Source organism: Dipteris shenzhenensis, chromosome 18 (genome assembly GCF_047967505.1).
Source record: "Dipteris shenzhenensis isolate YYH24624 ecotype China chromosome 18, Dip_SZ_1.0, whole genome shotgun sequence".
NCBI lineage: Eukaryota > Viridiplantae > Streptophyta > Polypodiopsida > Gleicheniales > Dipteridaceae > Dipteris > Dipteris shenzhenensis.
This window is the reverse complement of record NC_141613.1, coordinates 52,413,898-52,434,872: the sequence shown is the minus strand read 5'-3', so window position 1 is coordinate 52,434,872 and position 20,975 is coordinate 52,413,898. Positions and strand designations below refer to the sequence as shown.

The window sequence follows — 20,975 nt, the reverse complement described above, 5'->3', positions numbered from 1 at the left end:
GAGGGGGCAGCAGCAAGGAAGGGAGTCAAGGAGGGAGGCAGGGGGAGTCGAGGGGAGGGCAGCAGGAGGAGCGGGGAGCAGCAGCAGTCCAGGCTGGTTTTTTTGACAGCCAGCTGTTTTGAGCTCTGTGTACTGAATGATCTTATGATCTTTTGTGTTTTGAATTTTAATGTTCAACTAAACTCATTTTGTCTTATCGATGCACTTTAAAAAAAATTAAGGCTTATGTTTTAGTTGGATTCTAGAGTCATGTGCGTGTGTGTAGTTGCCAGAAAATGCTGAGGAAAGAAGGCAATTTCTTGCAATATCAATTCTATCTAGGCATCTTAATGGAAATCATTTTTTGATTGTCTACATGTGCGGGATTTGGATTATCCTTCCATCCTGTTATATAATGAGATTTTCTGATGCTTGTAACTAGTTGTCCCTTTCTTTAGGGACTGTTTTTGTATATTAATGATAAATGGATTTCGGGGAAAAAAAAAGTGTATGTGTAGTTGCTCCTCTATGGCGCAGCTTTGAATGTGTATTTTCCTTTGTCTTTTTTCATCTTCTTCTGGTTTATGAGTAGTAGCTGTCTCACTTTGGGACAGCTATGAGTGTACATTCTTCTTAATGAAAGATTCTTTCACAAACAAAAGGAAAAAAGTGTGTGTGTAGTAGCTGTCTCACTTTGTACATTCTTCTTAATGAATGGTTCTTTCCACACAAAAAAAGTGTCTGTGTGTAGACAATTTTAAAAGACTTCTAACTGGGCCGCCATAGGAATGTACATTTTTCTGAATGAAATATCTCTTTTTTTTCAAAGTGTGTGGGCAATTTTATTGCTAATGGTTTGTGGAGAGAGATAAGCCAAGTTCTGGAATGACAAACGTGTAGTTATTGTGCTGTCCAAACGAGATACAGATATCAATAAGTTGGAAGGTGTTCTTGAGACAATTGCCTTTGGAGATATTCAAGGAGAAGATACACGCAATTTTACAGAGGCCAACTTCATAAAGCTATTCCGTCTCTCTCAGTTGATGGTGAGGCTCTTACACAATGTACCTACTAAGTACGCTACAGAAACTTTCTTTCCACTGGAGATAACAGAAAAGCCTATTTCTATCAGATGCCCTTTCTGTACTACTAGTAGATTCTCAAAATTGATATGTGATAACACCTTGGAGAACTGTGGTCCTACTTCCAAATCCTAATCAATATTCATGTCTGTTCAATTAATATGTTTGTCTGGACTGCTCTACATTGGCCAGCATTTCCGGTTCATCCAATACATGGAAGGCACCTTAATTTAGCATAGTTAATGTCACACAAGTTGCTCATATTTCGAGATTTTGCTAAAGTCGGCTTGTGTCATTGGGTTTGAGAGTATGACAGGTAGAATACTTGATTCACATGCAAGAGCTACTTGTCTCACACAAATCACGCTTGCTGGAAGCAGGATCAAACCTTTACAAGCGATCAGAGAAATTTCGGCTCAGATGCATTTGGCAGCATGAAGCGTTATGGCAAAGTCATCGGGATCTGAAACGGACAAAAAAGGTTAACAATTTGAACCTTGGTGTGTTGATAGCTCCATAGATTCATGCACTGTGTAATGAAAAGATTGAAGCAATGAAACTTGAATATTTTTTTTCTCCATTTCTCATAGTGGCCACAAGTAGATTCTACCAATCACTAAATTGAACATTGGAACAGAGGGTCGAAATATCTGCTTCTTCACAGTTGGAGGTTGGATCTGCTTAAGCAAACAAGTAAATTCAGCAGGGATTTTAAAGGGGGTAGTGTTGTCCATCCCAAAGCATCTTTGTACATGGTCTTGGAGATCAGCACTAAACAGGGCAGCATCAGATCTGAATTGAGTTATCAGCTCTGCAATTTTCCTTTGGTCCTGTCCATCCAATTGAGAAAAAGTATATAAGCATGCACATCAAGTTGGTTAAATTGAAAATTGTTTCTGGCTATCCAAATAAACCACAATGCATGTGCTCTGATGGGTGCCCATATCTTGTGCTTTGTCTTTGAAGAGTCCCCTAACGGAATCAGTTTCATCCAATGAAGCTCATGCTGATGTCTCTGATGACTCTAATAATGGTGACTCATCTGATACAGATTTCGGTTACTTTGACTACTTTACTGATGATGGTACAGATGGTACAGATGATACAGAGGAACCCCTCTTTTAAATTTGACGCTGTGACAAACTTAGAAGTTTCCAAGTTCTTGAGTTTCTGTTAGAATTATTTTGCTGATGCAACTTCTCCCCGTGGGGGCTGGACAGATGATACAGAGGAACCCCTCTTTTAAATTTGACGTTGTGACAAACTTAGAAGTTTCCAAGTTCTTGAGTTTCTGTTAGAATTATTTTGCTGATGCAACTTCTCCCCATGGGGGCTGGCTTTCCTACTCTAAAGTCTATGTATTGATCATATCTTTGTGGATATAATATATTACAAACTTTTTTTTGCCAAAAAAAATAAAATCTGCTTCTCCTTCTTTATGTTCAAAATCTCTGCTTGTCCTACTTTATGCTCAGATCATTGTTTAGTAAACTTAAACCCATCACTCTGAAAGCTTCATAATTTATATATGCTAGGTGCTATCTTACCCGCTTGAGGACAAACTAGAGTCTAATGTTCCCGACGTGAGAGAGTGATTTATTGTGTTACCTTTTAGGGCTGTGTCCGATTTGTGAACGCAGCCCGTCAGCTACAAGCTGACCTTTTGTATCTTGTTCTCGAAGTAATATAATTAGCACTGTTTTTTCGAAAAAAAACTAGAGTCTAATGTAGGGAATAGCTAATAGATTCAATAAATGGTTACCACGATTCTGTGATTAAGAAAAGTCAGTTTTCCAAAAGAGATGGGAATATGCTAAAGAGGTCCTAAGAGCTTCTATCAAGCTTATAAAGTATTGAAAGACCTTGAGCCTACTTGTACAAGAGACTATTTTGAAATTGTTAAGGAGTGTTACCACATTCATGGCACAAGCACAAGATGCTACTTTATCTTCGTCAGAACCACTGTAATCAAGTATGCTACTTTATCTTCATTAGTTAGAACCATTGTAATCAAGTATGCTATGTGAGAAAACAAGAGAGAGTAAGAGAGCAACCAAATGTGTGAATAGAAGAGATAAGAACAAAGTACAAGCCTAAGGTTTTGTCTTGGTGACAAAACCTTATCCTAACTACTAATTGTAGTTAGGTGTCCTAACTGTGGTTAGGGGGAAAACCTCTAATGAGGGATAAGTGCCCCTAACCCACTTATTGGTCATACATTGGTCACTGCCATGAATTATGGCGATAATTCCAACATCCCCTTGCAGTGCCAATGTGATGATGTACAAGGTAAGAATCAATCACCAAAAGTTTAGGGCATTGTGAAAAGCCTTAAACTTCTCATGTGGAAGTGCTTTGGTGAAGATGTCTGCAACATTGTCATGTGGGGAGACATAGATCATACTGATCTCCCTTGCATGTAACTTCTCTCTGACATAATGATAATGAACCTCAATGTGCTTTGTGTGAGCATGAAACACAGGATTCTTTGCAACTGCTATAGCACTCTGACTATTAGTGATGACTATTAGTGAGAATTGGAGAAGGACCCTCCAATGATAGATGAAGATCAGCAAATAAGCAGTGCAGCCACACACACTCAACTGTTGCTGTGAAAGCTGCCCTGTACTCAGCTTTACATGAGGAGTAGCCACAGTAGATTGTTTCTTACTGAGCCAAGAAATGCAAGCATGTCCAAAAAAGAAACAATTACCACTTGTGGACTGCCTAGTGTCATTACCTTCAGCCCAATCTGAGTCACTGTAAGCATGCATTTGCAATTCACCCTCCCTGGGGAACATCAAGCCATAAGACTTTGTACCTTGCAAGTAATGGAAGATGCGTTTTACAGCTTGCCAATGTGCTGTCTTTGGGTTGTGCATAAAGAATGATGACCAAAATATCTTCCCCATCCTTCTTGATGTAGAGAGTACTTTCAGCTGGACTGTTATGATGCCCCTTGCTGGTTAAAAAGGCATCAATCTTGGAGTATCATGTACGTGGGGCTTGTTTCAGCCCATACAAAGCTTTATTCAGCTTGCAAACTTTATGTGTATTACCCGAAATTTCAAAGCCAGAAGGTTGTTTGACATAAATCTCTTCCAACAAGTTTCCATTAAGAAAATTTGTTTTTATATCCAATTGATGAACGTTTCAATCAAAATGTGCAGCCATAGCAATAACTGAGCTGATAGTGGTCATCTTGGAAGTAGGAGCAAATGTCTCCTTATAATCAATGCCTTTCTTCTGAGCATAGCCTTTTGTAGCCTTGTACCTGTTAATGGACCCATCTGACTTTCTTTTTACTTTGAAAACCCATTTGGTACCTATGGCATTCTTTCCTGGTGGTGAATCCACAAGATTCCAGGTCTGATTTTTCTCAATGGACTGCAACTCATCTTGCATGGCATTCATCCAATGCACATTATCCTTAGCTTCTTCAAGCTCTTCCTCATCAAGAAGAGTACCTGCATAAGCTAATTCAACAGAAAGAGCCCCCTCTTCATGTCTTGCTGCACTACGAGTTCTGCCAGGCAAAGGAGCATCAAGTTTACTCTCCTTGAGAGTTTGGAGCAGCCAGTTGGGAACAGATTTGGCTGCATGTATTTCTGTAATCTCTTGAGTGATAGCATCTTCCACTGCCTGTGGAGGAACTAAATCAGCGGGTGGCTGAATCGGGGCATGTGGAACATGAGGAGCTTGCTGCAAATTCTGATGTTCAGCAAGGATGTCAGATGCGGAACCCAAAGCAATGGGTATTAACCCCTCAAATACATTATTTGATGTAGAAGAAGCTGGCACATTAAAGTCAGCTTGTATATGTGCTGAATTTTCTGAAACGATTACAGCTCTGCTGACAAAAATCTTGCGTGAAGCAAGATTGTAGAGACGGTAACCTTTGCTCTCTGCACTATACCCAACAAATATGCATTTAATTGCCTTGTTTGACAGCTTATGTTAAAACTCAACAGGCACATGGGCATGCAACACATTCCAAGACACGAAAATGTTCCACTGAAGGCTTTCTTCCATCTCAAACTTCATAAGGAGTCTTTGTTTTCAAAGCCTTAGTGGGAGCCTGATTCAAAACATAGTTGGCACACGAGACCCTCAAGCCAAAACCTGTGAGGCAACTTTTTGCTTGTGAGCATGCATCTATCCATCTCTATAAGAGTTCTATTCTTTGGCTCAGCTTTGCTATTTTGCTGAGGGGTAAGCCTCACTGTAGGCTGATGTGTGATGCCTTTCTGTTTCAAATAAGCCTCAAATTTATGAGACATATACTCCCCTCCTCTATTTGTACGTAGAATCTGAACTGTGAGGCCTGTTTCATTCTCAACCTTTGCTACAAAGTGTCAAAAATTCTTAAACACATCTGATTTTTCATTTAAACCATAGACCCAAGTGTAGTTTGAGTAGTCATCAATGAATGTGACATAATAGAGATAACCACCCAATTCAAGAGTCCTCATGGGACCAGAGACATCACCATTTCCAAACAGCTCTTATTGCACCATCCTTCTTGAAGGGAAACCTGTGCATCTTCTTAAGTATGCACCCTTCACAGGCATGAGGAGGAGGTGACTCCAAAGGAGGCAAAGCATCAACTATAGAATGTTTTTGAAGTGTCATCGGATAAGTTGGATTTTGTTTTCTTTGGCAGTTATGGCCCAAAACAATCCCAATCACATGCATGAGGATAAGTTGGATGGCCCATAACTGCCAAAGAAAACAAAATGCAACAAATGTGACAAGAATATCCCTTCCTGGGACTTCAATGCACAACCCAAAAGTGCCAAGAAATCTGTTAACAATGATAGCTTGCTGTCAAAGCCAATCAAAGGCTCAAAATGTACCAAAAATGTCATGCAAATGACTAAAAACTACAAAATAACACTGCAAATGTTGGCAATGCCACTCAAACTGAGTCCAAAATTGCCGCAAAGTATCCGATTATCTCAAAAATTGAGAAATTGCAGCCCAATCACAAAAGTCCCAATTTCTTGGGGGAAATTGCAACCAGAAGAGGGCAAATTGACTAAAGGCCCCAAATGTTGTCAAAATTGCACTTTGCCTGCAAAAGCCCCAAATTTTCTCAACACTTGCAAACTAAATGCAATATTTGCCCACGAATACAAAATGCCCCAAAATTTTGTAGCAATTTCTTACTAGAATGGTAGTTGATTTCAAGTGCTCCTTCAATCCTGCATAGGCTTCTTGACAAGTACGCAGATACAGGTGATGGCCCTCGTGTGAGCTAGCAGGAAGTACGGATAGACAGTCTGTATAATGTACGGCTATACGGAGTTGAAGGAGCAGGTGGTGTGCAACAACGGGTTGTACGGACAAACAATCACGGACTGTATGGCGTATTTATTGTACACCACGGCGACACGTACGGACAATGTGTGGGAGATCAGCTATAGGTACAGCAACGCATACGGACGATGTACGTCGCCTATACTGACATCTCTAGCTGTGTGTACGGACGCTTACTGTACGGATCTGGTGCAAGTGGCGTGGCATGGCTGCACGCTGCACGGACAACATAACATACAATTGTATGATGAAGTTGTACGCAGCGGTACGGAATAGCAGCATCAACGAACTTCGCACGTGTAGGCAGGAGTAGTACGGCCGACAAGCGTTTCTACGGAACAACAGCAAGAGCTTGAGCAGCTCGACGTGCAACAGGAGCTTGAGCAACATGTACCAATGTAGGAGCTTAGCAAGGCTCTGATACCAAATGTGAGAAAACAAGAGAGCAAGAGAGCAACCAAACGTCTGAATAGAAGAGATAAGAACAAAGTACAAGCCCAAGGTTTTGTCTTAGTGACAAAACCTTATCCTAATCACTAACTGTAGTTAGGTGTCCTAACTGTGGTTAGGGGAACAAACCTCTAATGAGGAAAAAGTGTCCCTAACTCACTTATTGGTCATACATTGGTGTCCTAACTGTGGTTAGGGAGGGAAACCATTAGGTATCCTAACTGTAGTTAAGAGGAAAAACCTCTAATGAGGAAAAAGTTCCCCTAACCCACTTATTGGTCATACATTGGTCACTGCCATGAATTATGGCGATAATTTCAATATGCTACTTCATCTTCATTAGAACCACTGTAATCTAGTACGAAATTTTACAAAAGAACTCCTCATGGAACTCCTTATGACTTACTATCCATAAATTCCAAGATTGCAATTGCCATCACAATGGCAAACGTTCCAATATCAGTAGTGGAACACAGCCTATGGTCTTTCACCTAGGGATACTCTCGTTTCCCCTCCCAACCCCGAAAAAATAATTTTCTATGTTATGGTTTGAGAGTCGATACAAGGCCAACTATTTGCAAAGGTGCTGACAAGAAAGAAGATCAATTGCTTTGTAGTGTGCTTCTTAGGATTCTTGGTCACTACCTAAGGTATGTAGGAACAAGAATGTGGATTGTGAACACAAGAGGATAAGAAGTGAACACAAGTGAACTTCAAGTGAAATGTTCAACCAAATGAAGTACAAGTACTTGGTATATATAGTCCGAGTATTAACACACAAAATAGACAAGTCCTAGTCTATCCTATGCCACATATCATTGTATATCTCTATAAATCCCCCCTCAATGATATGGTTGAAGTACTCTGGAATGATCTCTGAAGTACCTGAAGTACCCAAAGTACCATGGTTGAACAAATTCATCCACATATAGATATAGCAACCTACGGGAGTAGAAAGAAAAACAATGTCATTTTACAACCCCCCTTGACAATGTTTGAATATCTCAGATCCCCAAGCCATGTCAATGACGTGTGAAAAGAGGCACTGACATGCTTTTTGTGAAGATATTTGCCACATTGTCCTCAGTGGAACAATATGTATGATCAATGAAGCCATCTTGAATACAATCCCGCACATAATGATATCGATTTTCAATGTGTTTCATGCGAGCATGAAAGACAGAATTGTTGCCCATATGTTCCACTAGACCAGACATTGCTTATGCCACATGATTACTCAGTCAATTCATGCATTGTCCCACAGTCATGCATTGGAACGCAGCAAAAAGGGTTCTCAAATATGTACATAGTACACTCTCTTATGGGCTGCAATATACTCTAGATGGTGACGTATTGCTGAGTGGTTTTTTAGACTCGGATTGGTCAGGGGACATTGATGGCTTCTCATTGGGCTCCGCGTGCATATGATGGCTTAGTAAGAAGCAAAGCCGCGTCTTTCTCCTCCAGTGAAGCTGAATATAAAGCGGCAAAAACAGCCACTATGGAATGTATGTGGTTAAGGAAGCTACTGCATGATTTGCATCATGCTGAGGATGGTGAGGCATCTCTGATCTTTTGTGATAGCCAAAGGATAAGACTACCCACCAGTTGCCTGTAGAGTGTGCCATTAAACTTTTCAGCCTCATCATGCTTACTCAGCTTGATTCCCTTTTCCAATGGAGTGGCCACAGGTTTACAATTCTCCATGTTAAATTTTTGCAAGTGGCCCTTGGAATACTTTGTTTGTGACATGCTGATCCCCCCTTGGGTCTGCCAAAACTCAATTCCAAGACAATAGCGAGGTAACCCCAGATCTTTCATATCAAATGTCTGACATAAGACAGACTTCACTGCTGCAATTTTCTGCAAATTACTGCCAGTGAGTATAATGTCATCCACATATAGCACAAGAATGACCAAATCTGTGTTTTCTTGCAGAACATAGAGATTAGACTTCGTATGTGTATCCACAAAGCCCCGGGACACATGTGTATCCACAAAGCCCCGGGACAGCAAAAAGTGATGGACTTGTGATACTATGCACGAGGTGCTTGCCTGAGCCCATATAATGCCTTTTTCAGCTTGCATACCTTGTGCTCATGTCCCTTCACCACAAAACCTTGGGGCTACTGCACATAGACCTCCTCTTTGAGATCCCCATTCAGAAAGGTAGTCTTGATTCTATTTAATTTTGTTGTGTATACTCCATTGTCTAAGTATGTGTGTTCATGACTCGATATTCTCCTGTCATTACACGGTTCTCCTATAATCGCTAGCCCCTCCCGACCGCCAAGTGTTTTGTACATTGGCACCTATTCTGCACCTGAGCACATTCACCTTAGGAATGCAAGAGCGAGCATTTTCACCGAGCACAACACGGCATTGGGTTGTAAACTGAGCATTTCTGAGTTAATCGGGTTATGAGATGCTCTAAAGTCCTATTGCCTTGCCTTGATATTGATATCGTGATCGACATGATTATTATACGTTGGCAACTTATGTTTTGGAGATGACAAGAAGGAGTGGATCGATGCATGATTGAGCTCTCAGCAAGGGGGAGAATTTTGCAACGGTTGCAGCTTGGCTTATGCTTGTGAAACGTCGAGATGTCCTCTTTCAACATACCTCTCTGGTCGGGCATATGCACAAGGTAGGAAATAATTTTGACATGCAAACCGTGTCTACGGAGTTTTGAGTGTGATGCTTCATGTTTGGCTATCCCTACTTCTTCCAGCTTAGAAACATGCTGAAATTTTTTCTTTAGATGAAATCTACTTGTGATTGATTGGAAGTTTCCAGCATCTTCTATGGTTCTTTGCCCGGGACGTTCCCCAAAATGATTGCAATAATCATGTGAGCAAGGGTTAGCCTTTCAGCTTTGAGATTTGACAAACTGTCAAGTTTGGATTGAAGACTCTTTCTTAAAATCCCCACTTTGTTTTGTGAGAGATGTTTCCTTGAGTGATCACCCATTTTGGGCTTTTACACTGACTCTGTTTTGTGAAGCTCTTTTGATTTTGAGCATTCACTATTTTGTCAAGGGTAAAGCTATTTGGACAGTTTGCGATTTTATGTAAATCCCTATCTTCGGTTTGAGAGGAATGAGTACATGTCTTTGGGATTGGAATCTTAGGTGACACAAGCTATGAGCTGTAAAGCTGTGAGGTGAGTGACTCTTGCAGAGAATCATGGGGTTTGTTGAGACGAGCATAGATTTGAGAAGTCTTTCTATGTATTCATTTGGATAATGGAAAATAGTATTGAGCAAGATGTAGTCTCTCGTGTATTCGGTGCGTAGTTAGGGTTCATCTTGCACATCCTTTTCCTTCAATCCTCCATGGACAGGACCAGTATTGATGCTCATCCTGACTCTCAAAATCTTAGCCCCTCTCTGGTGCAGGTCCCTATCTCTTTTGCTCCTCGCTCTACCTCCATCGGCAAGGGGGTTGCTCCTTTGTCACCCTCACCATCTTTGAGTGTAGGCATTCTTTGTACTCCTCAGTCAAGCTTGATTCACATGAACTCATTCTTTGTACTGGAAGATTTGGCGGACATCAAGGAGTGAGGAGTTTGTTCCTCCACCCTTTGGAATGCTGTTCTGGGAATCCCTATTGACAGAGCATCCCCCTCCGTAGGTGTAGGGGTTCTTTCTCTAGTGGATTTTCCTCCCCTTGGTAGGAGGGATCCTACTCAGGAGAGATTTGTTTCAACTACCAGGTCAGGTAAGGTATTTCATCCGACTTCCTTGTGCTCATGAGGATCATTAATTGGAACATACAGAGCCTAGGCGGCATGTCACACGTCGTTGTAGGAAGCTGATTTGTAATCAGCTATGTCCAGGTGTTAGTAGGGGCCCTATTGATACTCTTTTTGTTCAGGAGCACAAACTAGATGCCAGAGACTCTTCGGTCTTTGAAGACTTTTAACCACCTAGCTGCTCCAATCTATGTCTTGGTGTAATTGATATAGGTCTAAGGCTTTGCAGGTCGATAAGCAGACTCTTCGATAAACCATCTAGCTGCTCCAATCTATGTCTTGGTGTAATTGATATAGCTAAGGCTTTGCAGGTCGATAAGCAGATTGTAAGTTTCTATCTTTATTAATGTTTGGAGCTCCAACAAGGTGTATCTTTCAAGATTTACATGCTGGAAATCTTCTCTATTGCAGTGATTGCACACTTTTGGCGCACTTTTGAAGATCTGCCATCAGTCCTATTAGATCTTTGGGTCTTGCATGGACCTACTTTATGGATTGTGTTAGATCCTGAAAGGCCTTTGTGTGTTCTTAAAGATGTGGGTATCCTATTTCATCAGTTGAAGTTGCTCTCTTATTGTGCTTCCGGATTGTTTTTGCATAGTCTATTGTAGGGTAACCCCTCCTCAGCATAGGTTACGCTTTTGTTTGACGAAGCAGCATGCTTACGCCCTCCATTATGGTAGCATTTGCATCTGATAAATAGAGCTCAATCAAGTCGAGGTCTTTTGCACACCTGTGGACCATTAATAACTCCTATTTTAAATGTGTCTTAGTCCTTTTGAGTATTTTGCTTGGGACATGTCGTCAACTTGGGCATCGTCTTCAATGTCGTGGTCAGCTTCTTCTTCCCTTTCATGGGTATTCTTAGCCTCTTGGGTCATTGATCACTTATTCTTTGCTCTCATTGGTGTCATCGGCCTCTTCGATCACATGGCGGTCATCCTATCGACTAGTCATATTGGTGTTATCCCTCCCTGCGGTCACATAATGATCTTTCTCGTTCGCCTCTATATGGACATCATATTTTCCCACCATGCATGAGATTGACATCCAATATGGCATGATAACCTCTCCCATGTGCACCTCCTAGTGGCTCTGCTAAGGTGGACTTGGTCAGGTCACATCAAATCCAGCAATCTTGTCCTCCTCCATGTGCACCTCTGATGCATACTCCAGCTGGTGGCTCAACCAAGTAGCCTTTGGGTTAGATCACCTCAGATGTTATCAACAACCTTGTCTTTCATCAGCTCTAATATCCTGGTGACCATCTGGTTGATTGCTCAAGTAGTTAGTTCACATAGCGACTCTAGTGTACTGAAGTCATCTTTGTACCATAGGTCACATGTAGTCCCTACTACATGGTCTCTCTTGTCAAAGACCTTAGATTATCCCTTGTACAAGGTCTCTTTGGTCAGGGTCTTCAAGTCATCCTTGTACCTGGCAAACGACCTTCCACAACCCCTTCCAAATCCCCTATAACAGTATCTCAACATGGCAGCTTCCGGAATGGCATGTTTCCATGACAGTCATATGACACAAGTTTTAGCATGATCGTATGTTAACAGCTGAAATATTCTGCACAAGGACTGATTTCCGTTGTCTATATTTAAATGCATTCTGTTCGTGCTTCTTTGCATCTGTTTGTGTGATAACAGGTGAGAATCTGAGGTAGGTAGCTACACAACTGAAAAGAGAGGGTGAACTGTATTCAAATATTTGGGCTGGGATGGCGAGGGAGAACAGCAATGACATGTTCTGGCTGGGATGTCAGTGGTAAGAGAAATAAGTTTGAAGAGAGGCTACATGATGGTAGAGTGATGGGGGGGCAGCTTATTAGTAGAAGTGCAAAAAAGGCCAAGGCATATTAATGGGAGGTCGAAGACAATGGCTGTGATTGGATTTTATTGCCTCATAACATCTGTATAGGAGAGTCTCACATAATAATCTCTTTTCAGTGGCTCTTACTTTGGTTCAGATATTTATTCCAGTTTTTTTTTCATGTAGTATAACTTTTTTTTGCTTGCAAATGAGAGGAAGAGTTATAACCTTTGTATGGCAGCATAGTCTTGAATTAAGAGGAGAAATTTACTGCAAGAAGGTGATCTATGCACAATAGGATTATTATCTTAAATGCTGTACATCTACTGGATGCATTGGCAGACTATGCGTACTTATGAATCCTTGCTTCGTGCCCAAGGAAATGTTTTACCATTGGCAAATGGAACTCTTCAACCAAAGCAGGTAGACTCCTTACTGATACAATCTTTGTGATGACCAAATTTCTATTAAGCATAGTATGGGGTGTAAATAACTTATGGTATGTGGAGGTCATCTTTTTCATAAGATCTGATGTAAGGTGTATGATTATAGAAACATGAGGATCAAGTCCTTTTCTGCATTTGGTATGCCTGCCTACAGATTTGCAAGGGATCAGTGAATCTTAAAAACCGTGTGGATGCTCAATCTCTATCAAGATAAGGAGTTAGAAGAGTATTGTAAAGCAAATATTTTTGGTAATAAGTAGTGTTCAAGAAGAAGGTTACTGCAGTATGTTTGTTCTATGTGTGAATTTTCCTTGTTTAAGCTACTCATCACAGCAGGTTAAAGCATCCTCAGGAATGCACATTGCACCCACCAACCTCGCCCGCCCAAACACCCCCTTAAAAGTAAACTCGAAGGTTCTCATAGGGAACCGGAAACATAAGCAGACATTAGTTGGAACTTAGGCGTTCCTACCAAGGAAATGCGATTTACAAAACCTTTTCTTTGTCTATTATAATACCAAAAGAAGACTACTGAACAAACTGGAAGACAGAACTTCATCTGAACAGATTCTGTCAACCCAACTTGCTAGATGCTTATTGGGCTGCAATACACATTGCTGATAGTGAATATACAGGTTTTAATTTCTTCCCTCATCAAGGAGGTTTTTTCTTTCTTCCCTTAAGGAGATTGGTATGTCAAGAAGTGCTCTGCTTTAAAAAATTAATAAGCAGGCCTAATGAATGTTTTAGAAAAGGTGAAAGGGATGTGATGTATTACGTAGTGGCTGAAAAGCCCTATTTCACAACTAAGTCCCTTCATCTGGATGCATTTTGCTACTGTCTAGAAATGTCTGGCAGGTGGAATTTAGAACTGGTCTAACATCAATGCCAACAGAAATAGTTGAGGGCTAGAGGGTGGTGCAAACAAATTTGTAGTCAACATCCAATACCAACGGGAGATCCTGCATAACAAAATGTTTTCCTCCAACAATCAGAACTGATTCCATGGGCCTAGTCTGGGGTCACAAATGGATCTTAAGAAAATGACTATTCGCTGAATTGTACATGGAAATCACCAATTATCCAGAATTTTAAACCCGAGATCCCTTTGACAATTGGTTTTGCTATCCCGTGCTTACGTGTGGTCTAAAGACATAGACACAGACATAAACCAACATGGGGTTAGGATATCCCGAGTTTGCCCTACTGAGAGAGGAAGCCTCTAGACTTTCTACAGTCTCTACCCTCCAACTTGTGTTCCCCATATCGATCTACAGATCCTCCTTGTCAGCCCTCCACCTACTCCCTGCTGCTGTCCCTCCACCTCTCTGCCTGCTGCCCCCGCTCCCTCCTCCCCCCTACTGCCACCAGTCTTCCCTCCCCCTCCCCCTTCTCTGCTGCTCCTCAATGCCTTTCCCTGCTGCTCCCCTTGACCTCCTCTCCCCCACTGCTTCCCTCTGCCTCCCCTTCCCCACAGATCCCCTCTGCCTCCTCTCCCCTCCTCCCCCCAACCCTTCCCCTCAACCTCCCTTGCTGCCCCTACCCCCAACCCCCGCATATCCCACTCAGCCTCTCCCCTCGAGCCCCTCCCTTCCTGCCTCCCCCCGTCTCAGCCCCTCCCTTTCTGCCTCCCTCCCTATCTGCTGCCCTTACCCTACCTCCTTATCCTAATCTTTTATCTCAAGTGATGGAAGGATCTTCATTTTTTTTGAATTGCCCTTCCACCTTCGATTGGCGTATGGCTACCCATTTAGCCAATCCTCGTCCACTTCCACCAGCTGTGAGAACATGCATATTATCAAAAGACGAGTTCTATAAAGTATGTGGAGTTCGAGAGCTCCACCACCTTCTTTACATGCATCCACGGATCCCACCCCTTTAGGACTCGGGCTAGGGACTCCAGGATTCATGCTAGAGAATGAATGCTTGCTGTCTTACCCTCTTCGATTATTGGTTGAGGTTTCTTTCAGGTGGTTTTTTATTCTCCTTTAGCCACATAGTACATTGCTCAAGGCTAGCCCCTTGGCACTTGGTTCCAGGGAGATTCTTTTCTCACCCATCTCTTTAGGCTTCGACCCTGTGGTGGAGGAGAACAAACGGGTCTCTTCACTCTTTATCATGTTCCTCGGTCTCCCTCAGGTCTACCGCAGACTCTTTGCCATGATCGGTCACAGAGATCTTCCCGCTTTCCTTAGTTTACCCTCTTTCCTAGCCGGGGTTATCAGGTCTGATGGGGTTCCTAGAGTTAGGGTCATCGTGGCTGACCCTAACGTATCTGATGACCACATTTGCTCCAGCAATCGGATTGCTCTTTTTTTTGGCAAAGTCGAGATTGCAGTTAGGCAAGATAAGTGTCGGATTTGGAGGACCTTTGGGCACTTCGCTAAAGATTGCCCAAAGAAGAAGAAAAGGACCAAGAAGCCTTCAAGAGGATCCCCCTCTCGTCAGAGTGCTCCTTTGGCATGTCCGGCACCTCTTGCACATCCCGCACCTACTAACCCTCGTTGGGTTGCAATAAAAGTTGACCTTCCTCTAGCATTTGCAGATCAAGAGGTCCCTTCTCTTGTTCTTGACCCTATTTTGTTTGCGGTCATTGTAAGCAAACTCTAACGATGGAAACCACTTGTTCCGCGTGTGTTGCCTCCATGAAACATATGCTCTAAGCATTTCCTCTAAAGTTTGGTTGACTATCTCTGTCTGACCATCCATTTCAAGATGATCCCCACCACTCATTATGAACTCAGTCCTTAGCACCTCAAATACTACAGTGCAGAAATTATTGGTAAATTTAACATCCTTGTCCGGCACTATGGATCTGGGTAGTCCATGTAGATGAAATAAACAAATCCGCTACTTGCGGGGCACTAACAGACTCCCTAGTCGGAATGAAGTGAGCCATCTTGGTAAGATGGTCAACCACCAGAAGGATAGAATTATATCCACCTTCTGTCATAGCCAGACCAACTATAAAGTCCATGGAAATGCTCTCTCGCTTGCCTAATGGTATTTCCAAGAGCTACAGAAGGTTAGGTGGCTTTATCCACTTTGCCTTACTCACTTGACACGAGAAACATCGTGTCACATATTCATGAATATGCTTTTTCATCGTTGGTCAAAAGAAATCTCGCTTCAAGAGATTATATGTCTTTTTCTCGACACTTGGATGTCCCGCAAATGGGCTATCGTGGCATTGTCGAATGACCCTCTGTTTGAGATCATTCTGACTAGGTACAGATACCTTGCCATTGCGTTTCAGCATACCATCCACTATGGTATATCTTGCATAAGTTTGGCCTTTGCTAAATACCTGGTCGTCTATTTCCCCAGGTTTAATTGCATAAGCCTTAGGCTAAAGGTTCTGTACAAACTCGTTTACTTTCCGAGTTTTCCTAATCTCAGTCATTAGAGCACTCTCTAAAACCGCGAAACTCATATTATAAATAATGTGTGACAACGCATCAACTTTATTTTCCTTTGTTCTTCGGTATCGAATCGTCATATTGAACTCTTGCATGAGCTCTGCCCACCTAGCTTGGCGACCTCTCAAGTGAGGTTGTTTACACTCATGATCTACATCTATGTAGAACTTTGAACCATACGAATTATGTCTTCATGTTTTCAAAGCATGAATAACAACGTACAACTCTAATTCATGATTTGGCCAATTTCATTGAGAGAGAGAAAGCTTCTTGCTTTCGAAGGCTACCAGCCTTCCCTCTTGGAGAAGAACTGCTCCTACATCAATTCCACTTGCATCGATTTCTAGGAAAAGTTTCTGGGGATTAACATTTTTTAACACCAGACGAGAGACCACAGCTTGCTTTAAAGCGTCAAAACTCTCTTGTTGATTCTATTCCCATCGAAAAGATACTTTATCTAAGGTCGGGTCAGTCAAAGGCAACACTATCTTGGAATATCCTTTGATATGCCTTTGATAAAACTGTACAAATCCTAAGAATGGTCACAACGCAGTCAAACTCTGAGGATTAGGCTAGGTCAATATTGCAGCCACTTTCTTTGGATCTATTTCCACCCCATGAGGAGTAACGCCTCGGCCGCCACTCCACCCCCACCTCGGCCGCCGCCCCGCCCCGTCTCCTCTCCACTCCTCCCGACGCCTTCTACCGCCTCGCCTTCTCTATCCGCCTTTGTCGCCCCTTTCGCCTTCCGCTCCACCTCTCCGCACGACGCCGCCTCCTTCTCTTCCCCCGCCTTCTTTTCACCGCCCTTCCGTCCCTTCACGCCTTTACTTCCGCCTCCTTTTCCGCCCCCTCTCGCCTCCTCTCCGTCCCCTCGTGCTTCCTTCCCCCTCCACTTCCCTTCTGCTTTCTTCTTGACACCCCCCCCTACTGCTTCTCCGTCTTGCCCCCTCCGCTTCTCCTTTCATCCCCCTTCTTTGCCTCTGCCCTCTTGCATTGTCCATTCCCCTCGCCTCACCTCCCCCCTCTTTTCCTTTCTTTCCTCACCAGCAGCAAGAGCATTTGTGTTTGTCAAGAAGGAAGATCTTGGTGGTGACCTTTGCTCTGGCTAGAGGAGCTCTATGGCAGCACCCTCGAATCCCACAATCGTTAAGGTCCTTCTTTTTCAAGCCGACAAACGATAGGTTCAGCAAGCAGTTCAGTCTCTTCAGGACAAGGCAATTGTGGGCCTCACACCCACAAGGTGATAGGTGCGAGAATAGATCTAGGCGAGCTCGGCACTAGAGGGCGACCACATTCAGGAGGTCACCATCTATGGGAGAGACATCTTCCTCATTCTGTTGAGCTCCCTCGATACAGCCTTGACACTTGTGGAGCAGATCCCCATCCTCCTTGGCCCGCATCTGGTGTACCTCTTTCCTTGTTACCATGGCTTTACAGTGGACGACATGGACACGACACACCATGTTCCCTGCTTTCCTGTTACGCTTTGCTTCCCAGGGCTCCCAAAGGAGTATAGAGCCATTCTCCCCTCCATTGGTCAGGCATTTGACACAGTGCTCGAGTCTCTTCCAGATTCGACTGCAGCAGTGGTAGTAGATGACGGGGTCACTAGAATCAAACTGGTGGTGGAGAGCCTAGAGTCCCTCCTAGAGTTGATTCTTCTAGAGACCCTTGGAGGGGGTACACTTTGCCAGCGAGTGGAGATTCCTGGGTTACTAGGCCAGTGTCTCCGTTGCAGACTGATGGGTCACTTAGCTAGAGATTGCCCCCGTGGCCGTGGCTGAGTGCCTCACCCCCCACCCCGCAGAGCATGCAGAGTCAGCAGGCCCGAGTTCAGCGCCCTCTTAGGCTAGAGCAGTAGGAGTCTCAGACCCCGTGGGTTACCTTCTCAGAAGGGGACTAGACCCAGGTTAAAAAGAAAAAGAAACCAAGCAAACAGGCCCGCAAACGCTGCAGGCAGAGAGCCAAATGCAGAGAGAGGGGCAGGGTTGACTGAGAGGCATCGGAGGAGGAACATCAGGAGCCACCTCCCCCATCGGAAGGGGCCACTGCCCAGCCAGATGATCCTTCCGTTTCGGAGTTCAGCCTCCGCACTCACCCTTGCATCAGCAACGAGCCCTAGGAGCTTTAGATGTGGCGATGGCGGAAGCCACAGACGCTAGCCCGAGCCTCGATGAGCCTCGGTCTGTCAGGGTTTCCCACTCGCTTCCTTCCTCTTCTTGTTTGTTGCGGAGGCTTTGGGCTATTACTTGAGATCACAGGTGACAGGCCTCACAGGGTTGAGGCTCCTAATCAGACAGAAGGAGGAGCTGCTTGACTCGGAGTTTGCAGATGACACGACCTTGTATGTTGAGGGCACCACAGTGAGTCTGGAGAGAGTCAGGGGTGCTCTGGCTATCTACTGCAAGGCCTTGGGTGCACGGACCAATTGGAAAAAATCCATAGGTTTCTTCATAGGCTTTGAGGAGACACAAGAGATTCATGAGTGGGGGAGTGACTTTGGCTTCAGATGGATACCGTAGGGCCAGAGAGCAAGATACCTCGGATGCCAGGTTGGTATTGACATTACAGTAGAGCAGCAGATCGCCCCGGTCCTTGAGAGTGTTCGGCGTAAGCTTCTCTACTGGAGCTCGGCCAAACTCTCTCTAGCAGGTCACGCCTTAGTGGCAAACCGGTGCTTTCACAGAGGATGCATTGGGTAGCTCCGACGGTTGGTTCGAAACTTTCTTTGGGCAGGTTCGGATGGCACAAGGAACACTAGAGCGCGAGTAGCTTGGCAGACGGTGATCATGTCGCAGGCACTGGGAGGCTTGGGTATCATTGATCCGGAGATGCAGAGGAGAGCCCTCCTGGGCAAGTTGGTTGTTCGCGGCCTCACCCCAGGTGCAGAGCCTTGGAAGCTCCTCTTACAGCGAGGGCTTCTAAGGAACAACCCACGCACTGGGGGACAGTGGCAGCCTTCACATAGATGGATCTTCTCAGAGGTCCCCCTTACGAGGAAGGGTTCCCCGAGCCTTCACAGGGTTTGGCAGAGACTGGCAAGTGGTCTCATTCGTACTCCACTCAGACTCACATTGGTTGGGCACAGTGGGACAGTGGTCCGGTCGGGTCTTTTGGCCGTTGGAGCAGATTACCCATGGAGGCAGAGGCGAGGCTTGACGCCCTAACACATCTGCGAGGGACAGGGCAACGGATGAGCGAGATTGACTTAGCCATTCTTGAGTCCTGGTGGGAAGGACTTCACGTTTGGAGAGACAGCAGATGGTTGGGGCAGTTTTCCTGTACTGGTGTCCCCTTGAGGATGCTGATGCAGGGAGGCCGCACACACCCTGGCTTCTTCTGTGTAGGACCTGGAGGCCTACTTCAGCCACTCACTGAGAGAGACCTTGAGATGGATGCGAGTCTTGATGTGATTCACTGGCAGATGATCAGAGTGGTGGGACGTTTGGGGAAGGAGTGGCACATTGACCCTCCCAGTATCTCAAAGCAGGATGCCCCTAGATGGTGCCTTTGGCTGTGAGAGGGTAGACCCCTGAGGGAGGTCCAGTGGGATTCGGGAGAGTGGTCCTGGCCTTCTAGGGGCGGCCTAGCTGAGCAGGTGGATGAGGTGCCCTTCTTTTCCTACACCACACGGATTGGCAGGAGGCTTCACATGGATTCATCGAGGTGGACCCCCTCGAGGGAGAGGCATTGGGTGACCCAGAGAGTGCCCTGGGATGTTTGCTGCAGGTTTTAGACGCGGTTGTGGTCTAGTTTGCGATCGAGGAAGATATCCTACTTCTTCTGGCTGGCCGCCCACGGAGGCTTGCCCATCGGACCGTGGTTGGAGCAGATGCGAGTGGAGGGGCAGTGCCATTGTTGCTCCGATGGTGTCCTAGAGACTATCCTGCATTGCTTGTGGAGCTGTTGTAGTGCAGCGAGGATTTGGATGGATCCCTCAGGATCATGACACGTATGTAGAGTCTTCAGAGAGACTATACTTGGGAGATGTTGGCCTGGTTGACAGAGGGAGGATATATGTTTCAGATTAAAGAGATCTCCCCAGCCTACCGGATACAGGGTCAGAGCATCTAGAGGATAGCACTCCATGAGGCAGTTCTGACAGCCTAGCTCCTCCTCCTCTTAGGGAGGACAGCGTTTGGGAGGTGGTAGCCAGCATCATGGCGTGGAACATTTGGGTGGCTTGTTGCAGTATCGTGATGGGTGAGCACCCAGCTTCTTCCCTCGGCTATCCTAGTCGCCATCTAGCAGGACATCATATACACACTACGATCCACCTAGGAGCGTGGGACTCCAATCTCGAGGGCGACTATCGAGAGGCGTGCTTGTTTCTGCTAGGCTTGGCCTGCAGGAGTTTTCTTGGCTGTTAGCCCCAGTACCAGAGATCCCCTAGGCAGTGAGGTGGGTTTTTCTGGAACAAGCCGGTTCGTTCTTTCAGCCTTTTCCGTTTTTTTTTTCCATACTCAGTACCTTCGGGGCTGCTGCCTTGTATGAAATCTTTCAAGCATTAATAGAAGGTTCCTTTTTTGAAAGAAAGAAAGAAAAAAAGATATTCCTGTGGCCCAATTGCAAAAATCCCTTTCGGAGCAAAGAGCTCACAATCTCTGTATTGTCGAAGAATACTTGGAAAAAACCATTCCCCAACAAGCGAACATCTTTCAGTCGAGGGATCAGGTTCTAAGGTAAAGCTGCAAGCATCCAAT

The 20,975-nt window shown here is 44.4% G+C and overlaps 1 protein-coding gene across 4 annotated transcripts in view; it reads left to right on the top strand.

Annotated features, from left to right (window-relative positions):
• LOC147891402 (uncharacterized) overlaps positions 1 to 20,975 on the top strand; it is a 264,973-nt gene that overhangs the window by 24,699 nt on the left and 219,299 nt on the right. For 3 of the 4 annotated variants that reach the window (XR_015542618.1, XM_087389724.1, XM_087389723.1), the window contains exons 2-4: positions 907 to 1,025; positions 1,378 to 1,542; positions 12,747 to 12,827. Coding sequence is in view for 3 of the 4 variants with exons in the window: in XM_087389724.1 (XP_087245850.1) it covers positions 907 to 1,025; positions 1,378 to 1,542; positions 12,747 to 12,827 (365 nt within the window). In the remaining variant the exon portion in view is untranslated. Of the gene's footprint in view, positions 1 to 906; positions 1,026 to 1,369; positions 1,543 to 12,746; positions 12,828 to 20,975 lie in introns of those variants that run through there. The other variant, XM_087389725.1, reaches the window with a different exon arrangement.